The 18,639-nt window shown below is 39.4% G+C and overlaps 1 protein-coding gene across 4 annotated transcripts in view; it reads right to left on the bottom strand.

Annotated features, from left to right (window-relative positions):
• Window positions 1-11,529: 11,529 nt before the first annotated feature.
• Window positions 11,530-18,639, bottom strand: part of fgf12a (fibroblast growth factor 12a) — a 40,846-nt gene continuing 33,736 nt past the window's right edge. For all 4 annotated transcript variants that reach the window (XM_022194973.2, XM_022194971.2, XM_051953480.1 and 1 more), the window contains 2 exons: window positions 15,177-15,375; window positions 11,530-13,148 (listed from right to left, as the gene is read on the bottom strand). In XM_022194973.2, the coding sequence (XP_022050665.1) occupies window positions 13,033-13,148; window positions 15,177-15,375 (315 nt within the window). In that variant the 3' untranslated portion in view covers window positions 11,530-13,032. The remainder of the gene's footprint in view (window positions 13,149-15,176; window positions 15,376-18,639) is intronic.

The raw sequence follows: 18,639 nt of genomic DNA, 5'->3' as shown, positions 1-18,639 counted from the left end.
TTTTCATGGTGTCTTCATTTACTGATTCATTCCGAATGTCTTTTTCAAAATCTAAATATAGCACATCATTTCCATTTTCCAGTCTGACCCTCTGTGGTTTCGTGATTTCGACATCTCATTTCTCTACTCTATTCCCTCAGAAAACTAACAGTAGAGTAATGTGCCCCAGAGGAGCAGTCATTCAAGCTCACTCACCCCTATCTGTCACCAACGTCAATGGATGCAAAAGGTAAAATGATGCCCCTAAACAAAACTGTGCTTTTAAAATACGGTTGCGTTTTGGAACACAGATATTCCAACATATTGATTGCCCAGAGTCAGAAATAACAAACAGCCTCATCTGGTTATGTAAGAAACCCAGTTAGCACAAGTACGAGCTGGAGAAGAACTGAGCCCTCCTGCGTGAATTAAAAACCTGTGATGAAGTAACGCTGACTAATTAATTTTTTTGGAATATATTTGGAAGAAAATCTCAGCTTATGACAACTGCAATTTCAACACATATGAAATTCCAGAAGCGGGCAGCGCTTGAATGACACCTTGAATTATCCAAATCTTACATGGCCTGGTGCAGACAGTTGTCAGGGCGGATAGAAACACTCTTGCTGTAAAGTGCTCTCTGTAGCCTTCTTAACAGGATTGTTCTGCTCCCGACAGTGCACTTACTAATTGTTTAGGCAGCTATATCAGGCTTCTACACCTCTATAACTGGGTTAGAATGGCGATTTGTTGAAAGGTTGATGCACTTCAAGGTTGTCTCCTGCTTTAGAAGGACACACCCTTATGCTTCTTCGTATTCCTGACATGGGCTTGAAGTCATCATTTCATTTCAAGTCATAGATGGAGATTGTAGATTTGAATGCTTGCAAAAAATCGTTTGGAATAAAGTTTGCAGCTGGTAGCAAAGCGAGAAGACAAGCAGACCATATCTACACTGATTTTTCCATTTACATTCACACAAAATTTACAATTTATAATTATAGCATTAGATTTAGCCAAATAAAAAACTACAGCCTAATAACCCTTTCAAAATAAAAGACCTATTGGACATGCGGTACATGTAATGCAGGGACATACTTAAAGCATGTATCACTGCAAAGTCATTACAGTTAGTGACACAGACACCTTAATTCAGCTGCAAAAGAACTGTAAAGTTAAACAGAGCAGAAATCTCATTAAAGAGATCCACTGAATATGCCCACCAGGGAGCAACAAATGATAAAATGACCTTTATGGCCTCTGGATGTCCGAGAGCTTCTGCACAGTCGCTGATTCAACTTTTCCGGCACAGCAGGGTTCATGAAATCACTATTTCCAACATGTCACTGCTGTTAATGTCGTATTTCACATGAGTGCACATAGCACTTGATTTACAGCGGTTTGCTTTAAGATGCCTCCTTTAAACAAGAGGGCATTCGAAAGTAACGCCAGTGACAGAATAAGGATGACCTTCACTTTTACAACCAAATTGCGGCACGTTTATGCATATTATGGCACTAAGGAAGACCAGGATGGTGAAAATGTCCTTATTTAGACCCTTTGTCTCATTGCTAATGACTGCTATAAATTACAGGCTACATGCATCAGTGCACTGATGGGGGCCAACACAAAATTGAGGCTGGTCCTGACGCATATAACCCGCACACTCCTCCTCCCTTATTGGGCTTAAGTACTACTTATAAAACAGATGTCCCACAGTGTTGTGCATTTAAGGTGCACATCAGCAGTGGATGTTGTAGCGTCTCACCAAAAAAAGAAGAAAAACTTTCAGCAAGGAGAGACTTTTGAAAGGCAAGATGGCCCGTATGTTATGCGTTTCTTTTTTTCTATGTTTTGCATTGTGTATTATAACAGCAAATGCAAATATTGAGGAAGGATTTGAAAACCGGCAACTTCAGCAAGATCCACTGTCTCGGCTTGACAAATTGGAGGACAGACAGGTAAGATGTGTTTCTGTTCTGTGTTGCCCTTGCCCATGTGGGTTCCTTGTGTATGTGTTGTACACAAATGGCCAATCCTCTCCCAGTGATTGAAATCTGGCCCTGCAAATGTTACCCTGCAAGCTTAAGAAGGTAGTACAAAATTTGTAATTGCACCTCCATGAAATTGAGCTTAAACAGTCTCATTCTATCTATAAGCAACAAATTTAAAATTCTGATTTACATGCTGCAATGTCTTCTCATTTCACTACTATATAGATGTGGTGGTGTAAAATTTCACATTTAATGATATTTAGAAGTTTTTAAATGTCAAGAATTCTTATGTTAACATGCCCCACCCCCACAGGACACAACAAAGAAACAGAACCTGTTGGACTTGTTCTACAAAATCTTCAAATCTGAGAATGAAAATATCCTCCATGAACCTGAAGACACAGAGAAACGGGAGAAGAATCGGCGTGGAGTGGGCAGCAGCTTCAGAACTGCCACTCGCCGGCCCAGCTGCTTCGTCTTCTTCTGGAAAACCTGGGCTGCCTGCTGACTTCATTCTCACTGAAGTGACAGAGATCATAAACTGAATCCTATCCGTTTCTTTTCATAGCTAAGATTTAGTTTTGTTCTTTCAGTTATTACTGACTTAAAATACCAAAGGAAAACATGGTAGGCCAGAGAAACGTAGTGAAGTGTTGACTGTTACTGTATTTATTGGAGGAGATGCTTGAAAGTAAACTCTTTAGCGGTTTTATGCAAGTATATATGTAGCCTACTCACATTTTGACTTTCTGCAAATAATCCAGCTTGCCTAGAAAACTGCCACTATCCCAACAGATCTCTGTATTTGGTTATTTCATGCTAATTTCAATGATGATTCCTTGATAATATGCACTGATATTATCTTTGGATATGACACAGCTCAATGCATGATCTTCAACAATCCCACAAAAAAATATAATTTTATAGACTTTTTGTGTACTTTTCAAATACAAAAACAGATAAAGCAAATGGATAGAAAATAAACTGTGAATTTGCATGTCTAATCTAAAATACCAATAAAAGCATGTGACTGAAAAATCTGAAAAATGTATTTTTTTTAGAAAATGTACATTTTTTGACATAAACACTGAAATGTATTACAAAATATAAAGATACCCTTTGTATTTAATAGATGAATGTTAAAATCAAGTGCATTAATTTTAATATATTTCTAAAATTAGATAAAGTTAGTGAAAATAAACAAAAAAAGAAGGATTGGTCTGTAATTTTACAAAGATTATGAGAGAAATCTTGCATATTTGCAGTATACAGTTACAGTTGCATAATTACTTGCATAATTAAGTGACCACAGCAAAAATCTTGGATGAAAGTGTTTTCATCAGTTTTTTTGTTTTTTTTACTTGGCCTTGACCCCTTTTAGCACGATCTTGTTGCACATTGAAATCTTAGGCCATGTTTGAATGACAATAGTTCAGGAACTACGTGGACGGAATTTTCTTTTTCTGACCCCCTTATGTTGTTTGTGAAGAGAGCATTAAATTAATTTGCATACTTTGAACTTAGATTCCTCCTATGAATCAGCTGTTTTTAAGCGAGACTGAAACAAGAATTATCACCTCTTTTAACTTACAAAAAAAAGTTGAATTCATAAGTTTTTAAAGACGCTTGTGCTCAGTTCAGTACTCGGGACTCTTGGTGCTACAGCCTGACTTGTTCTTTTCAGACCTGTGCCTTAATATTGGAAATCTTTCAGATGATGTGGCTGTAAGTAACATTACTGAGTCACTGCTCACATTTTGACTCTTCTCTACTTATGCTACAGAAACTGTTGACAATGTAATTTGATAAATGTCAATGTCTCGGTTGCTTCTAAACTATTCAGACATGTAGCAAGACTTGCAGTCCTGCAGTCACTCGACCAATAGCTGACCTTGATCCTTTGTGCCTGCATTATTTAAAGTAGACAGTCTGGCATATTTAGTGCTCATTAAATGAACAGCCACAGTGGAAATGCTGCTACAAAGCCTTGTTTGTCCCACTTGTGAAAGAAACATTGTTGAATGAGGCCTGAGGAAAGCTGAAAAATCTCTGCAGGCTTCCTTGATGCCAAAACACGCTCCACTGACCCATAGGAATAAGTGTTATAGTCGATGTTGCATCTGTTGTATTGCAAATCAATCAGGATTACTGGCGGCTATTCATCGATCAAATGGACAACAGTATATATTTCTACAATGTCCGTCTTCTGTTAGTGTCACATTATTTTCGCTCCAGCAGAGGAGGCTGTTCTGCTCTTTGTCATCCATATAGACATTCATATAGACTTTAGATGTAATAAATGTCTGCAGTGTGTTTGGTGTTTGGTAGAACAGCACAGCAATAATCCGAGCTTTGAACCAGTTTTACAGACAACCTTCTACATCTCTACAAATAACTGATCACAACAACATCATCAGCATCAGTGGTTGCAGCCATTGATTGCACTACGCAGTGGAAGCACATCATTACCTTCTCCCTATGTATAGCGCTGTAGCCTCAGTAAGGAATCTGCATTGAGACAAAAGATCTCACGTGTGCAGCATCTCTGCGTGAGTGTGCCGTTTACATATTCCCAGAAACACACATGTGTGCTGATGTAACATAATTTATTATTGCATTGATGATCATGCGTTTAGGTAGCCCAGCAGAAATGCATATCCTATAGGCCCTACTGTTCAAAAATGCATTGATCTTTACTGTGTATGACTCATGCATGCATGTAAAACTGGGGCGAATTCAATGAGAATTACATCGACTCATAAACCAGGTAAGGAAGACTGTGGGTGGAACACAAAGGTGAGAAATAGAATAGACATAGTTTGCTGAAAAGGTTAGGCTAGATTGAGCAGACGTATCAAATTGGATAGGGAGGGCGGTCAGGGAATAGAGATTAGGAAAGTGAGAAAGCAGAGGAAGGCAGGGAAAGAGAAAGGTTCAAAGAGGATGAGCAAGGGGATGAGAGAGAAAATTATTAAAGTAACAGTGTTGGAGCATAACTGCAGTCAAAGCTTGGCTTAGTATGCCTTCTGTCCCTGGGCTATTGGGATTCAACAGAACAGCTTTCCAGTGTAACAGGAACCACTGCCAGCACATTAACATGCTCATGCTGCAGAGCTCCCTCAATAAAGTAATAGAGTGTGTGAGAGTAAGTAATACAAAGTGTGTGGGCAGGCAGCTGGGTGAGTGGGTTTACAATGTGTGTGGGAGCATGTGTACAGCGTGCATGAACTTCTGCGTGTCTTTTGCCTCCTGTATTGGTGTTTGTTTGCAGCATTCCTCGCAGTATTGATCTGCAAACAGGAGAAGCCAAAAGCAGCAAATCACAGAGAAAAAGAGGCACAGAAAACAAGGTAAAGCGGTTTGTTTGTATCATCTCATCGCAGCGGACTTCATAACCGTCAGAGCTCACTTCATTCAGACCTTTATTATCACTCTCAGGCTATCAGATAAAAAATACTAAGGCAGCAAGATCAAAGGAGCATCACTGAGCCTTAATTGAACACAGACCAATTATTTTTAATGAGCAGAACTGAATGTCCCACTTCTGAGTAGGAGTTCCCTCATTCTCTCCCTGAGAGGATGCGAAAAGAGAAACAAGTGGAGTCTCAGAGGAGCAGGCACATATCAAAACAACAGGACAAAAAGAAGTAGACCGAAATGGAAGAGGAAGAATGCCTCGCTTAAAAGAATGTTTCTGCTTCGGGGACTCATGAGTCTGCAAAAGACAAACAATCTCATGAGCAGGTCTGCATAAACAACGATACAGGCTGTAAATAGATGCCTCTGTTAGTAACCCAGATTAATCCAGAACCTATGCACTTACTGCAGTCAGATCTGTCATTCAATAATTCAAGTGCTTCAGTAGAAGACAGCTGGACTTCTTTTTGGTTATAAGGATGTTTTATCTCTTATCTAAGAGTCTTCCTTCAGTTCTGATTGACTAGTAGGGAATACCAGGTAAACTCACATGACTCAAAGTGTGAGTGATGTTGAAACTACCCTGGAAGTGATCTCAGAATTGTATAAGTGCCTGTCATAAGTGGTGTCACAGACCTTTTTCCTGCTTAGATCACCTCCCGCTCACATTCTTACCATCAGTTACACCTTAAATCATGAGAGTTTTGGGTTGTTGAGTAAATACCAGGCCCTCCCCACCAGTTAGGCCTGAAGAAGACTCTTGATTAAGAGGTGAAATATCAAAAAGTAGCCAAGTTTCCTTCTACTGAAGCACTGAACAGTTATGACCTGGATGCCAGTGTTATGGTTTTGTATGGTGTCAAAAGAATTTGACAGCAGATTTTTACAAGTAGCTTCTGTAACAGAATTTAACTTGACATAATCCTGAAGAAGGGATTTCTGCATCACGGAGAAGTTGTAAACTGAGCCAGCTGTGACCTTTAAAGTACATTGACGTGCCTGCCACAAATCTGTCACATTAACGCAGACGGTTTCGGAGCAAAGAGGAGAAAACAAAATTACGTGGCACCATGGGATGAGAAATTTAGATAATAGGCTACAGGGGGGAAACATTTAACTGGTAAATGACTGAATTAACTTTTACTCTTAAATGAACAACAGCTGATTCAAGTATCAAAGTATGTTATTATGCAATGTTCTCAGGGAAATTAACTAAATGCCGTGGCTGCTGTTTCTGTCACCGAGATGTGAATTTTTTTTATACAACACAATCTCACTTAAGGTTGGCAGTACAAGAAACATATAAGATGTTTAAAATTAAAAGATCTGATAAAGCTGAAGAGATTGATTTTACATTTCAAGGAATCACAACTTTGATCCAGGCTGAAATATGGCATCAGCTCAATGGATTTGCTGTGAAATACAGTGTACACAATTACACTACCAGTCAAAGGTTTGGACACACTTTCTCATTTAATGGTTTTTCTTTATTTTCATTGTAGATTCTCACTGAAGGCATCAAAGTTTTGAATGAACAAATATGGAATTATGTAGGAAACAAAAACGGGAAATTAATCAAAACATGTTATATATTTCAGCTTCTTCAAAATAGCCACCCTTTGCTTTGATTACTGCTTTGCACACTCATGGCATTCTCTGGAAGAGCTTCATGAGGTAGTCACCTGGAATGGTTTTCTGACAGTCTTGAAGGAGTTCCCAGAGATGTTGAGCACTTGTTGGACCTTTTGTCTTCACTCTGAGGTCCATCTCATCCCAGGCCATCTGGATTGCACAGATTCCCACTGGTCTAATGTCCATTCCTTGTGTTTCTTGACCAAGGCAAATCTCTTCTGCTTGTTGCTTTTCCTTAACAGTGGTTTCTTAACAGCTATTTCACCATAAAGGCCTGGTTCACACAGTCTCCTCTTAACAGTTACTGTAGAAATGTGTCTTCCTTCACCTGAGAAGTGACAATTAGGTGACTACCTCATGAAGCTCACTGAGAAAAGGCCAAAAGTGCGTAAAGCTGTCATCAAAGCAAAGGGTGGCTATTTTGGGGAATCTAAAATCTAAAACATATTTAGACTTATTTCACCGTTGATTGTTTGCCAGATAATTCCATATATGTTGCTTCATAGTTGTGATTTCTACATAACAGTATGGGTCTACAATGTAGAAAGTAGTAAAAAATAAAGAAAAAACATTGAATGAGAGGGCGTGTCCAACCGTTTGACTCGTAGTGTATGTCCTCCTCAGGATGACGTGCAAGTCACATTCACACTGGATCAGTTCAATTAAAAGGGATGGGAGCTTACACCAGTTGCCTGCATCGGTGGAAGTAAACTTAACATATTCCATATCTCACTCAAGGTTAAGAAATGTTTGTAGACAAGTTCAGAAAACCTTCAAAACATTGTGTCCTGAATTATCCTGAATGCCCAGGTTGCTGTGAAGCTTTGGGCAGAGGCCAGTTTGTTGGCTAAAATGATTCCTGGCTGTGCGATCAGATGTTTGTCTTTGAAAACAAAGGGTATTTTGATTTAGGAATATACTCTGTGCAACATTTGCACTGTCAAGCTCACCATCACAAATAATATTTGGAGGTTGCCGAGGCCTTGCTTTGAATAAAGTTTGAAGCTGATATCAATGCAGCACTAAATCATTTGTTATTTTTGTTTTAAAGCTGCAATGTTCCCATCCTTGTCTGCAGGATATTTGTGTTGAAGGTGGCCTCTTCTTCACGGGAGGAAAGAAAGGGGGAGGTGGGGGAGGACAGTAGCAGAGGTCAGCAAGAGAGGAGAGCTGCAGAGTGGCCTTCGAGCTGTTTACTGTTCACGGCCTTCTAAAGCGTATCCAAACAGGAGTCTAAATAGCTGACCTTGACTGACTTCTACGCTTAGTGAAAATTAATTACCGGGGTAGAAGTAGAGATGATAAAACCTGAGATGTTTTAGCTCATTGTTCTGAGGGTTAAACCCATATCTGGATGGAAATAAAATGAGTGATATTATGTATTGGTTTCTGTACAGGCCAACAGCAATGATTTGTCAACATTAGCCTAGCTTACATTAGCTTGGAATAGTTAACAAGTATTTCTAATGGAGACCTAATTGATTTACTCATTTTCACAGAAAAACACAATCCGAACACAACCACCGTAGCTTATCCTGAGATTTTGACAGCTTGAATCATTTCAATGAAGTGTTGTTTACATCTTTCAGACTCACTTAGCCAGTACTGAGAAGCTAATATTGCTACATGACGCATGGTAGCAGGATAGACAGCAAGATTTCCAGACTTAAAAGTGAAACTTTTATTGGATGGAAGGTCATGAAGGTTTGTACATATTTTTATCGTACCCAGTTGATGAATCAGCTGACTAGCACCTCCAGCAGGTCGGCATATTTGTTACTTAAAAGAAATTTCTTTGTCCTTCAATGGTGACAAAGATTCATGCCGGGGATGAGTTTGCCAGAGTTCAGATCCTCTACAATTTTTTTTTGTGGCATCAGGCGTGTGAAGTTTTCCATTATCTTAAATATCTCAGTTTGTACAGGGTGAATTGACGCAAGACTTGCATCATTCTCACAAAATAAAACTGAATGACTTGGACATCCAGTGACTTTCCAATGACTTTTTCTGAGCACCACCATGCTGACATTTCTGGTTTTGCATTGAATTTTTCCGCAACTACTGGCTCAGATGTCAACTTAACTGTTCATCTCGATCCATCATCTAGTCAAAATATTGATTTGTATATTTTTTTCAAAACTTGTAATTCTGATCAGCCTCAGCTGTATTTTCATTTTGGTGCATACCAATATAGCATACTGTGGTAGTGCACCTGGTAAACATACAGGCTAAGAATCGGCAATGGGAGCCTAATGTAAACATCAGCATTTAGCTCAAAGGACTGCTGTTCCCAAATAAAGTCTCATGAAGTCTCTATGGCTGAAGACTTCTTCCACTGTAGACATTTTCAATTACTGTATATGCCAGAGCTTTCTTTGAAGTAAAGATGAATCAATACACTAGATAAATTACACCCAGGACTGGAATGACAAAATGTGTATGAGAAAACATATCTGGTGTGTGTGAGACAGTGTGTGTATCACAGTAGATTTGTCAGGGGAGAAAGAAAAATAAAAAAATAACATCCCTAGTTCAATGCAGGAGATGGAGAAAGTAGTAGTAGTTTCTTTTGCCTTCAACTTCCTTTCCCTCTATCGTTTTTTTCTTTTGTCTGTATCTTATTGCGAGTACATATTGTCCCCCAGGTTACAGGCCAGCACTCTTGTCAGCTGTTTACTGTAACTGAAGGAAACACCAAAATAGAAGAGAATGAAAAAACTAAAATAAACAAATATCCCCCCTACACCCTGCTGCTCTGTGCTGCAGCCATCATGCAGGAGAGAATACAAGCCACGTCCTGAAAGTCAAGGGAGCCTTCATCCTCCTCCTCTCCTCTTCCTCCTCCTCATTCTCCTTGCAGACGGCACGGAAGGTCTGTTTCCATGACAACAGGAGAATTAAGGGCGAAGGAGCGCCATCCCAAAATGACACATCGGATTTAGGGGCTAGTGAGGAGATAAATCACTCCCGGTGAATGATAGAGGAAACGGATTGCGCTTTCCGAATTTGAAGCGCAGAACAACACACATTGATGGATTTGTTTGTCTGCTTATTCTGCTGCCTCTCAAGTTGTAAAGAGCAACATTAATAATATATTTTTTTAAAAAGTCAGCCGTGATCCACAACACACTGAATCAATCACTGCGTAGGTGAAAAGTTTTTTTTGATAACATAGTCTTTATTCTTAAACAATCACTAACTTCATTCTGATTTTTATTATCAATGCATATTTTTTATGTCATCTCACAATTCATAATGCATATATGAGCGTGTTCCAATGCAGTGAAATCATCTGCAAACAGAAAAATATTAAATTATATTTAATATCTCATACAACCGAAGCCTTCGCTCAACCTTTCATACATCAATAAACCCACGTTAAAAGTGCTTTGCGTTACTGCTGTCTCACATCAGCTATTTTTACCACCTCGCTTTATACATTCCTTTCTCAAATCCTTCCATTTTGCTGTCAACAGTTGACATTGAGTACATCCAATTACATGCATTGCTTTAAATCCACATGTACCTCATTTGCACCAATATAAACCTCTGTAAAAAGATATTTATATGCTGGTCTTGCCTATTGACTCTCAGTGTCACGTCTAATATACTGTATGTATCACTGTTATGCAGTAGGTGCTGTGGAAGTTGAACTAATCTACCATTAGCTCTTGCAGATAACTTGCATCAGCTGTGGACCCAGGCCAGAGGTGGAAGACCCTTCCAGATCCATGATGGTATATCACTGCGCTTTGCTCTGTGCAACTGAATGTGTGCTATTTACTGTACATACCACCAACCGAGCGTGTGGTTTCCAGCCAGATATCGGAGAGGTGTATAAACTCTCGCTAAAATACTGATCAAAACGTTGCATATAAAAGTTTTAGACCTATTCTCCCCAAATTCTCTTATTAGATCTCACCATAAATCAAACTTACATCAACTCTTACAGTCATGCTATGGCCATGCTTTGTCTCGCCTGCTTCCTTTTTCAGCCAGCTGGCTAGGCTTAGCTGTGTATCGCGTTAATGATTAAAAACACCATCTACCCCAATCCTTAAACACCACACCGGTGTCAGCCTTTGTGCAACAAGCGCTGGACAAATGGGCGGACCAGCCTTCATGTCTGGCCCCATTCATGGAACAACTGTAGGACTTCCTGAGTTAGACAAACTAATTGGGGATTAGGAATGAGCTCAGCAGCGTACACAGCGTATGTGGTGTACCAGTCAATTAACCTTGTTTATACAGCCCTGTCAGTATGTTGATTTATGAAAGAGAAGCTTTCCTCCACAATGCAGCTAAATGGCTCATTTCATGGGTCACAAAACCAGGAGGGATGGAGAGTGCATGTGTTACCATTTCAGAAAAAACAAACCGTGAGATTACCTCACCAAGACTGGTAAAGCATCCTCCTCACACCTGGCTAAATCCAGATGAACTGGCTCCTCAATGAAACATTCTGCTTCCATTGTGCTGGGAAAGCTGAAATGATTGCGACCTTACATTGAAAGTATCCACGTCAGGTCAGTGGTTTATTAAACAGTCAGGCACCCTGTCCACCAGTGTTGAAAACCCACTAATGATTTCACAATAAAAGTAACAGAAACAGTAGAACTTCTTGGAAATTAGTCGACACAACCCTCCGCTGCTAGGCCTGCCAAAACAATGCCCATTTCTATCTCTCGCTTAGAAAAACAGCAGAAGTCCTCAATCAAAGAATATTTCAGGATTTGTCCGTATAGTTCAAAAGCATGAATACTGGTATATAGTTATATTTTGAGAGTTGTTGTTATAGCTAACAGCAGAGAAAGGGGTCTGTGTTTCTTGAGGTGCAAACGTGAGGTGACCGTTTTCGGCCATGGCTCGTAGTGCTGATGCTGGTCATTATCTTCCTCTCAGCTTCTGGAGAGAATACTATTTCTTTGTCACTTTTGACAAGTGTGGACATCTCTTTACTTTTAACCTAAAAGTCCTGGCAAATGTTAAGATTATACAGAAGCTATATCAAAACAGGTTTCCTTTGATTCCAACTTTTACCAACTTACGCAACTTTCTTTGTCAGTCTTTTCTACCGACAAACACACCGACCACGGCGATGTCTTGTCAGCTGTTATTAGTATTATTTAGAGACTTGCTAGGCTGCTCTCTATTATATTGCTTGTATCAGTCCTGTCCTGCCACAGTAGCAGGACAACATAGGGGAGTTTGTGTCCTATTAGTCACATTAGTCTAACTTACAGTACACACCTGAGTAAATTACATCCTACCCTTAGCACTCTGTTTCCATTGGACTCCAACATAGAGAGCAATCGATACTTTCATTTGTTTTACCCTCGCACCAGAATAAAGTGGTGTGACAGTGCATTCGAGATCAAACTGTGAGAGAAAAAACATGAGTAATTAAAAAAATACTTTCTTTTAGTCCCAAAAACGAAAAGAAAGCCAGAATAACCATGATAGTAACTGGGATGATAAGATAAACGGATTAGTAATGATGATTATAATGATGCTGATGATGGTGGTATAGTTATTACTGACAACAATAACACAACAAAGCATATGAGAGTGCAATAGCATTTAGAAAAAAAAAACTCAGTGTATGAAAATTGAACACGTATTAAAGCTTGTTTTTCACAGCATAAATTGAAAATGACAGATATTCGTATTTGTGTGAAGGGAGACCACCATTACTTTGTTTGTTTATCACAGCTTTTTCTCTTTTTTTGCATAAAATGTTGGTCAAGTCCTGATTGAAAATGATTTTCTTCATATATATCCTCTGGTTTCATATTAATTCATCTAAAAGGTTTTCACAGGCAAGAGTTCAGTTTTTGTTGTCTTGAGTGTACAGTAATAGCTCCTTGTTGTCGTCGCAACACCCTCTGGTTTTGTCAGAGGGCATGGTGGTGCGTATATTGGGGGGCGGGGGCGGTGAGTTTTCCTATGGCCCCCTCCCCTGAGTCAGGATGAGGCCACTCCCCCCCGCTGGAAGCCCCTCCCCCCGGTGCTATGTGGAGTCCTGATTGACAGCTTTCCCTCCGTTCATGGTGGGAGTCCCTGAGCTCTTCCTGGAGCGGTGCTTGTCCTCTATCTCATGCAGTGACGGCTCCCTGTACATACAAACTGTGTGGGCAGAGATGCAAAGAGAGGGAAAGCGACGGAGGGAGAGAAGAGGAGAGGACAAAGAGAGGAGGAGCTCAGAAAGAGGACAATGGAGAGCAGATTGAAGAGATGTGGATGCGCAGACAGAGACAAGGTCAGGAGTGAGGCTGGGACAATTATACCAGGCTGAGAGGGATAAGACAAGGGAATTAGGGCAATGTCAGCACTTTTTTTTATCACACTACTGGACAAGTTTTCAAGATAATATCTATCGGATATTAGTCTGCTCCCACAAGAAACATACAGGAGGTTAAAAATAGATCTGTAGCCACAACGGCTAAACAAAAGTTAGAGATTCTTCCTAAGCCTGATACTTGAAAACCAGAGTTGGATGAATGAATATACACTGTAAAAAAATGAACATTTTTAAATGTGATTTTTAAAGACATTTTACTGTTATTTTACAGATTTCCTCCATGTTGTTAAATTACAGATAATATGTAGCAAAATCACAGAAAAAATAGTTTACTGTTTACATCAAAAAAATTGTATTTTAACAGATAAAAATTCAGTCTTTTACAGTGTAAGACTGCAAAATTACAAAGTTTTATGTATTTATATCTGCTAAATATACTGATTTTTGTATTTTATTTTTGCTACTATTGTAACTGTTTTTATAGTGCTTTTGAACCAAACATTTTTTCACATTTTCTGATGCATTCTTTCTGGAATCTTGCTGCCATATTATCACTGTTTTTAATGGATTTGTTTTTCAGTGCCGCTTGTGAATGCTATGCTATAATTGAATCAAATTTCAATGCAACCTCATCCCTTAGAATTCATGCAGCTTTTCAAGAGGTACTTCAGTGATTTATGCTGAACAAAAACATAAACGCAGCATGTAATAATTTATCAAATTCTATCCATCCTTTTAAATGTAGAGAATTAAGGATTTTTTTATTTTTTGCTCTGTTACACAGCATCTGGAAAACAGAACATACACTATGAAACTACCAAGTATGCACTATATTGGAAATAAAAAGAAACACTGGAAATCACAAGTCCTACACGTGTAGCCACCACTTGAATTGTGTAGTCCCGAACATCTGCAACAGATTTGATGACATTGCTGATGTTGGCTTGTGAAGTGTTGTCCCACTCTTCCTGAAGAACTCGGTGAAGTTGGCAGACATTTTAGGGGACAGAATTGCATTGTTGGACATGTCTATCCAGTGCTGTCTGAAACTATTTCTTAGATGACAAATGGAGTTGTGGACATTCAAGTGTCTGGCTGTGGCCCTAGCTGACTGCCAGCATCCTTCTCGTCTTTCTCTTGTCATCTGTGGCATCGTGTCATTTGAATAAACCGCATTTTAAGGTGACCTTTTATCGTCACTGGTCCAAGTCTGTGCACTGGTCACGCTTTGAAGTTGTTCATGCTGCGTTGATATTTTTGTTCAGTGTGGTATTGCACCTCCATGAAGCTGGAACACTCGCAAGAGACACGTTTGAAAAGCAATGGCTGTAAATGAAACAGCAGATGCCTTTACTCTGTAGCGTGGGTCAAGCTCCAAACCCATTTGAGCCAACTTTCTCATAATACAACTCAATATTATCTTTTATTACAATTTTCAGGTCTCAGGCCAACGACGATTAAAAAGTTTGGAAAATTGATCTTTTTAAACTTTGGGAAGTTCCTCCAAAGCTGGAGAAGACAAGTTTAGACTTCTTTTTTTGTGTGTGTTACAGATGGACTAGTACTGATGGAGAGCTGCTTTAAAACTAAGACAGATGCCTACATACAGAATATACATAATGGCATTTGTATTGGTTCTCACTGACCATATTGTCATTAAATGGATAGAACATTTCCAAAGTAAATATATATATATATATATATATATATATATATATATATATATATATATATAATTCTAGTATAATGAGAAGTATATTCATAAACGAAGAAAGGCAACAACAAACAAAGCATTAAAAACATCTCTTCCATAGCTGTGCCAAATACAATATCTCTACAAGACTTTCTCATACCTTCAATGGGCCTGGGCACAAAGTGTGAGGAGGGCTTGGTCTTCTTGACCCGGTTGCCCTTCATGACTTGTCCCTCCTTGGTGAGGCCAAGGAACCAGGCCCGTCCTGACTCCTGCTGCCGGTACACAGTGGACGAGTAGATCACGTAGTAGTTCTCGAAAACCGACTCTTTGAACTTACACTCTGGCGTGAACATCTCCTGCAAAGAAGATTGGGACACGGATGCAAATATTAAGGGATTGCATACAGAATTAGTGTACACAGAAAACTCATTTGCATTCACATCAATATGAAGATGCACAAATAAACAGCAGCGAAGCAGACGGACGATTTATTTTTTTATTAAGTGTTGTTGGAGAAGAAAAAAAAAGAGAAACGAAAAGCTGTGTCTGTTTCACTCTGCCAATGTTGGCTCTCATGAGAAGTATGTGGATGTTGCCAAGGTCAGAAAACATACTGTATGCATGCAAACACACGCACGCACGCGCACACACACACACATACACACACACACAAAATCCAAGTAATGAGAATCATCTCCTTATTAGAATAACAGTGAACAATGGGAGATTTTTATCTCCCGGCTTCATTATCAAAGCAATAAGTCAAGGATAAAGTCAAGGGGACACACAGTAGGAGAGGAGTGACAGGAAAAATGGAAAGAACCAGACACTGGATACGCTGTCAGGACCAAGTGCGCTGCCAGATTTTCTGCTATGACAGTGCAATAGAGGAAACAATGCTCTTGACTCTCTCATCCATTACACATCTAAGCCGCAGTAATGGAGATAATCTGTTAAATGTTAATGAGGATAATGGTGGCACTGCTTTAACAATCTGAAAAGTCAATGTGTAGTTCACATTTTCAAGCAAAATCTATATTTACTGAGGCAGGTGCTCTGATTAACACGCGCTGACAAGGTGGATGCCAGCTTCATCACCCTGACTCCTCGTCCCTGCTCCCCTCCTCATCTGAACGCTTCCTGAGTGCATGAGGCTAAATTAAAAACTAACAGTCAGTCTGAAGGGCGGGGAAGTCGCGTGTGTCCAAAATAGATGCAGGTGATGCAGAACAGCTGGTTCGGTGGATGCTGGGCCGTCTCAGTTAAGGCAGATTTTCCACTGTGTGTGTGTGTGTGTGTGTGTGTGTGTGTGTGTGTGTGTGTGTGTGTGTGTGTGTGTGTCAGTGCTGTATTTCATTCATTAATATCTCCTACAGGGTTGTGTGCCCTTTTAAGGTTGTCGATTTGACAGACAGCCCAATTCTGCTTCCCGCTGGAGGTGACTGGACGCAGGTAGGTGTGTGTGTGTGTTTGTGCATGAGAAAGAAAGAGAGAGAGAAAATAAAGTAGTGAATAATAAAGAACCAAGGAGAGGCTAGGAGAAAATATGTCAAAAGGTGCTCTTGGCATTTTTCAGGTTGTGTCCACTGAAGAATTAGTCATGAAAAGCGAGTAAGAGTTGCACTCCCACTAAAAAAAGACTTGTTTCTGTAGATTTTTTCATTATTATCTTCAGTGCTTAGGGCACATCCATTCACTTCCACTGTATTGGACAGGAGGCAAGTGTCTCAAAGACGGATTTCTTTTGAGAAAATACATTTTCCTCATCAAATATAGTGTGTTTTGTTTTTGTAATGCATTTGAAAATACCCTGAAAAGCTACAGGAGCCACATTATGCAGAAAAGAAATCGAAAGTAAGTGTTAATTGATTTTTTCTGGTCACTTAGAGGCAGTGCAGCAATCTGTAAAAATACAACAATGGCATAATATGTAAATCCACATACACGTGACATATATATATATATATAGCTAAGACAAATTTCGTAGCTTAATTACACAGACAGCAAGCATGCAACGAACCCTAGCCCTTTTACTGCTTTTCAATATTTAATCAAAGTCAGTATAATTTAAGCTTTTTTGACAAGGGTTTACAAAAATGACTCTTTCATGTCAAAATGAAAGCAGGGTTTTACAAAGGAATGTCAATTAATAATAAATGTGAAACAAAATAAATGACTGAATAATGATAAGTTGGTATATATTAGCTGCTCCTTTGCTGCAGTTACAGCATTGAGCTGGTGTGGATAGGTTTTAATCAGCACATCTGTACGCCTCCATTTCACTCCATTCTGCTTTGAAAAACTACTCAAGCTCTGTCAGGTTAAACGGGGATTCTAAGCGAACAGCCCTTTTCAAGTCAAGCTACAAATTCTCAGTTGGATTAAGGTCTGGGCTCTGATTCTGACCTTGTTGTCGATAAACCATGTCTGTGTAGCTTCGGCTGTATGCTTTAGGTTATTGTCTTGCTGAAAAACAAATCTTCCCCCAAGTCACAGTTCTCTTGTGGACCATATCAGGTTTTCCTCCAAGACTTCCAAATACTTTACTGCATTCATGTTACTCTGTACTTGTACAAGCCTTCCAGGGACTGCTGCCTAGAGGTATCCCCACATCCATCATGATGCTGCCACCACCATGCCTCAGAGCTGGTGTGTTTGTGACAACGTGCAGTATTTGGTGTCTGCCAAACATAGCATGTAGCCTGATGGTCAAATAGCTCAATTTTGTTCTCATCAAGAACCTTCTTCCTGTTGACTTTCCGGTGAGCCCCAGTCAAAGACTGAATACAAGCTTTCTTAACAGTGACTTTTCTGTCATTCTCTCATAACGTTTTGCCTTGTGGAGAATTCAGGCAACAGTTGCTGTATGCATCTCTCTCATAACAGCTGCTGAAGCTTGTAACTCCTTCAGAGGAGTCATAGGTGTCTTGGTGGCCTCACTCACTCGTCTCTTTCTTGCACATTCACTTAATTTTTGAGGATGGATTGCTTGAGGCAGTGATTTACACGTGCCATATTCCTTCCATCTCTTAACGATGGATTTATTTGTTCTCCAAGGGATAAATAACAATTTTGAATTTTTCTTGTATTCACCCTCTGATTTTTGCTTTTCAGGAAACTTTTCATAGAGTTGCTTGGAGTATTCTTTTGTCAGCCAGGAGTATTGATTCACCACTGGACTGGACCTTTACGATACTCACGTCTTTATACTGCAGTCACTTGAGACATATTCACTGCACTCAGATGAGCATTATTTAACTAACAGTCTGGCTTCTAGTACAAACTGGCTGTGCCTTTATGTTAAATGAAATAAGTCAGTTTAAAGGAGTGAATACTTATAAAATCAGTTATTTCATGGTATATGTATTTCATTTAATTTGCATTACTGAATGGTAAATTTTGTAAAAAAAATAAATAAATCAATACATTTAAATTATAGTCATGATTCAATGCAGGGCAGCAAAAGGTGGATGAATACTTTTCACAGACACTATAAATTTGTCCTGAACTGAAGCTCCGTTTCTGGCCACCTGACAAATGCAAGTCTAATATTCACTCTTTTTTAGGTCTGTTTCGCTCTCCATCTGACACTTTTGTAATATACATAGCCCTTTGAGCAC

The sequence above is a fragment of the Acanthochromis polyacanthus genome, chromosome 9 (genome assembly GCF_021347895.1).
Source record: "Acanthochromis polyacanthus isolate Apoly-LR-REF ecotype Palm Island chromosome 9, KAUST_Apoly_ChrSc, whole genome shotgun sequence".
NCBI classification, from domain to species: domain Eukaryota; kingdom Metazoa; phylum Chordata; class Actinopteri; family Pomacentridae; genus Acanthochromis; species Acanthochromis polyacanthus.
This window is presented reverse-complemented; position numbering and strand designations above follow the sequence as displayed.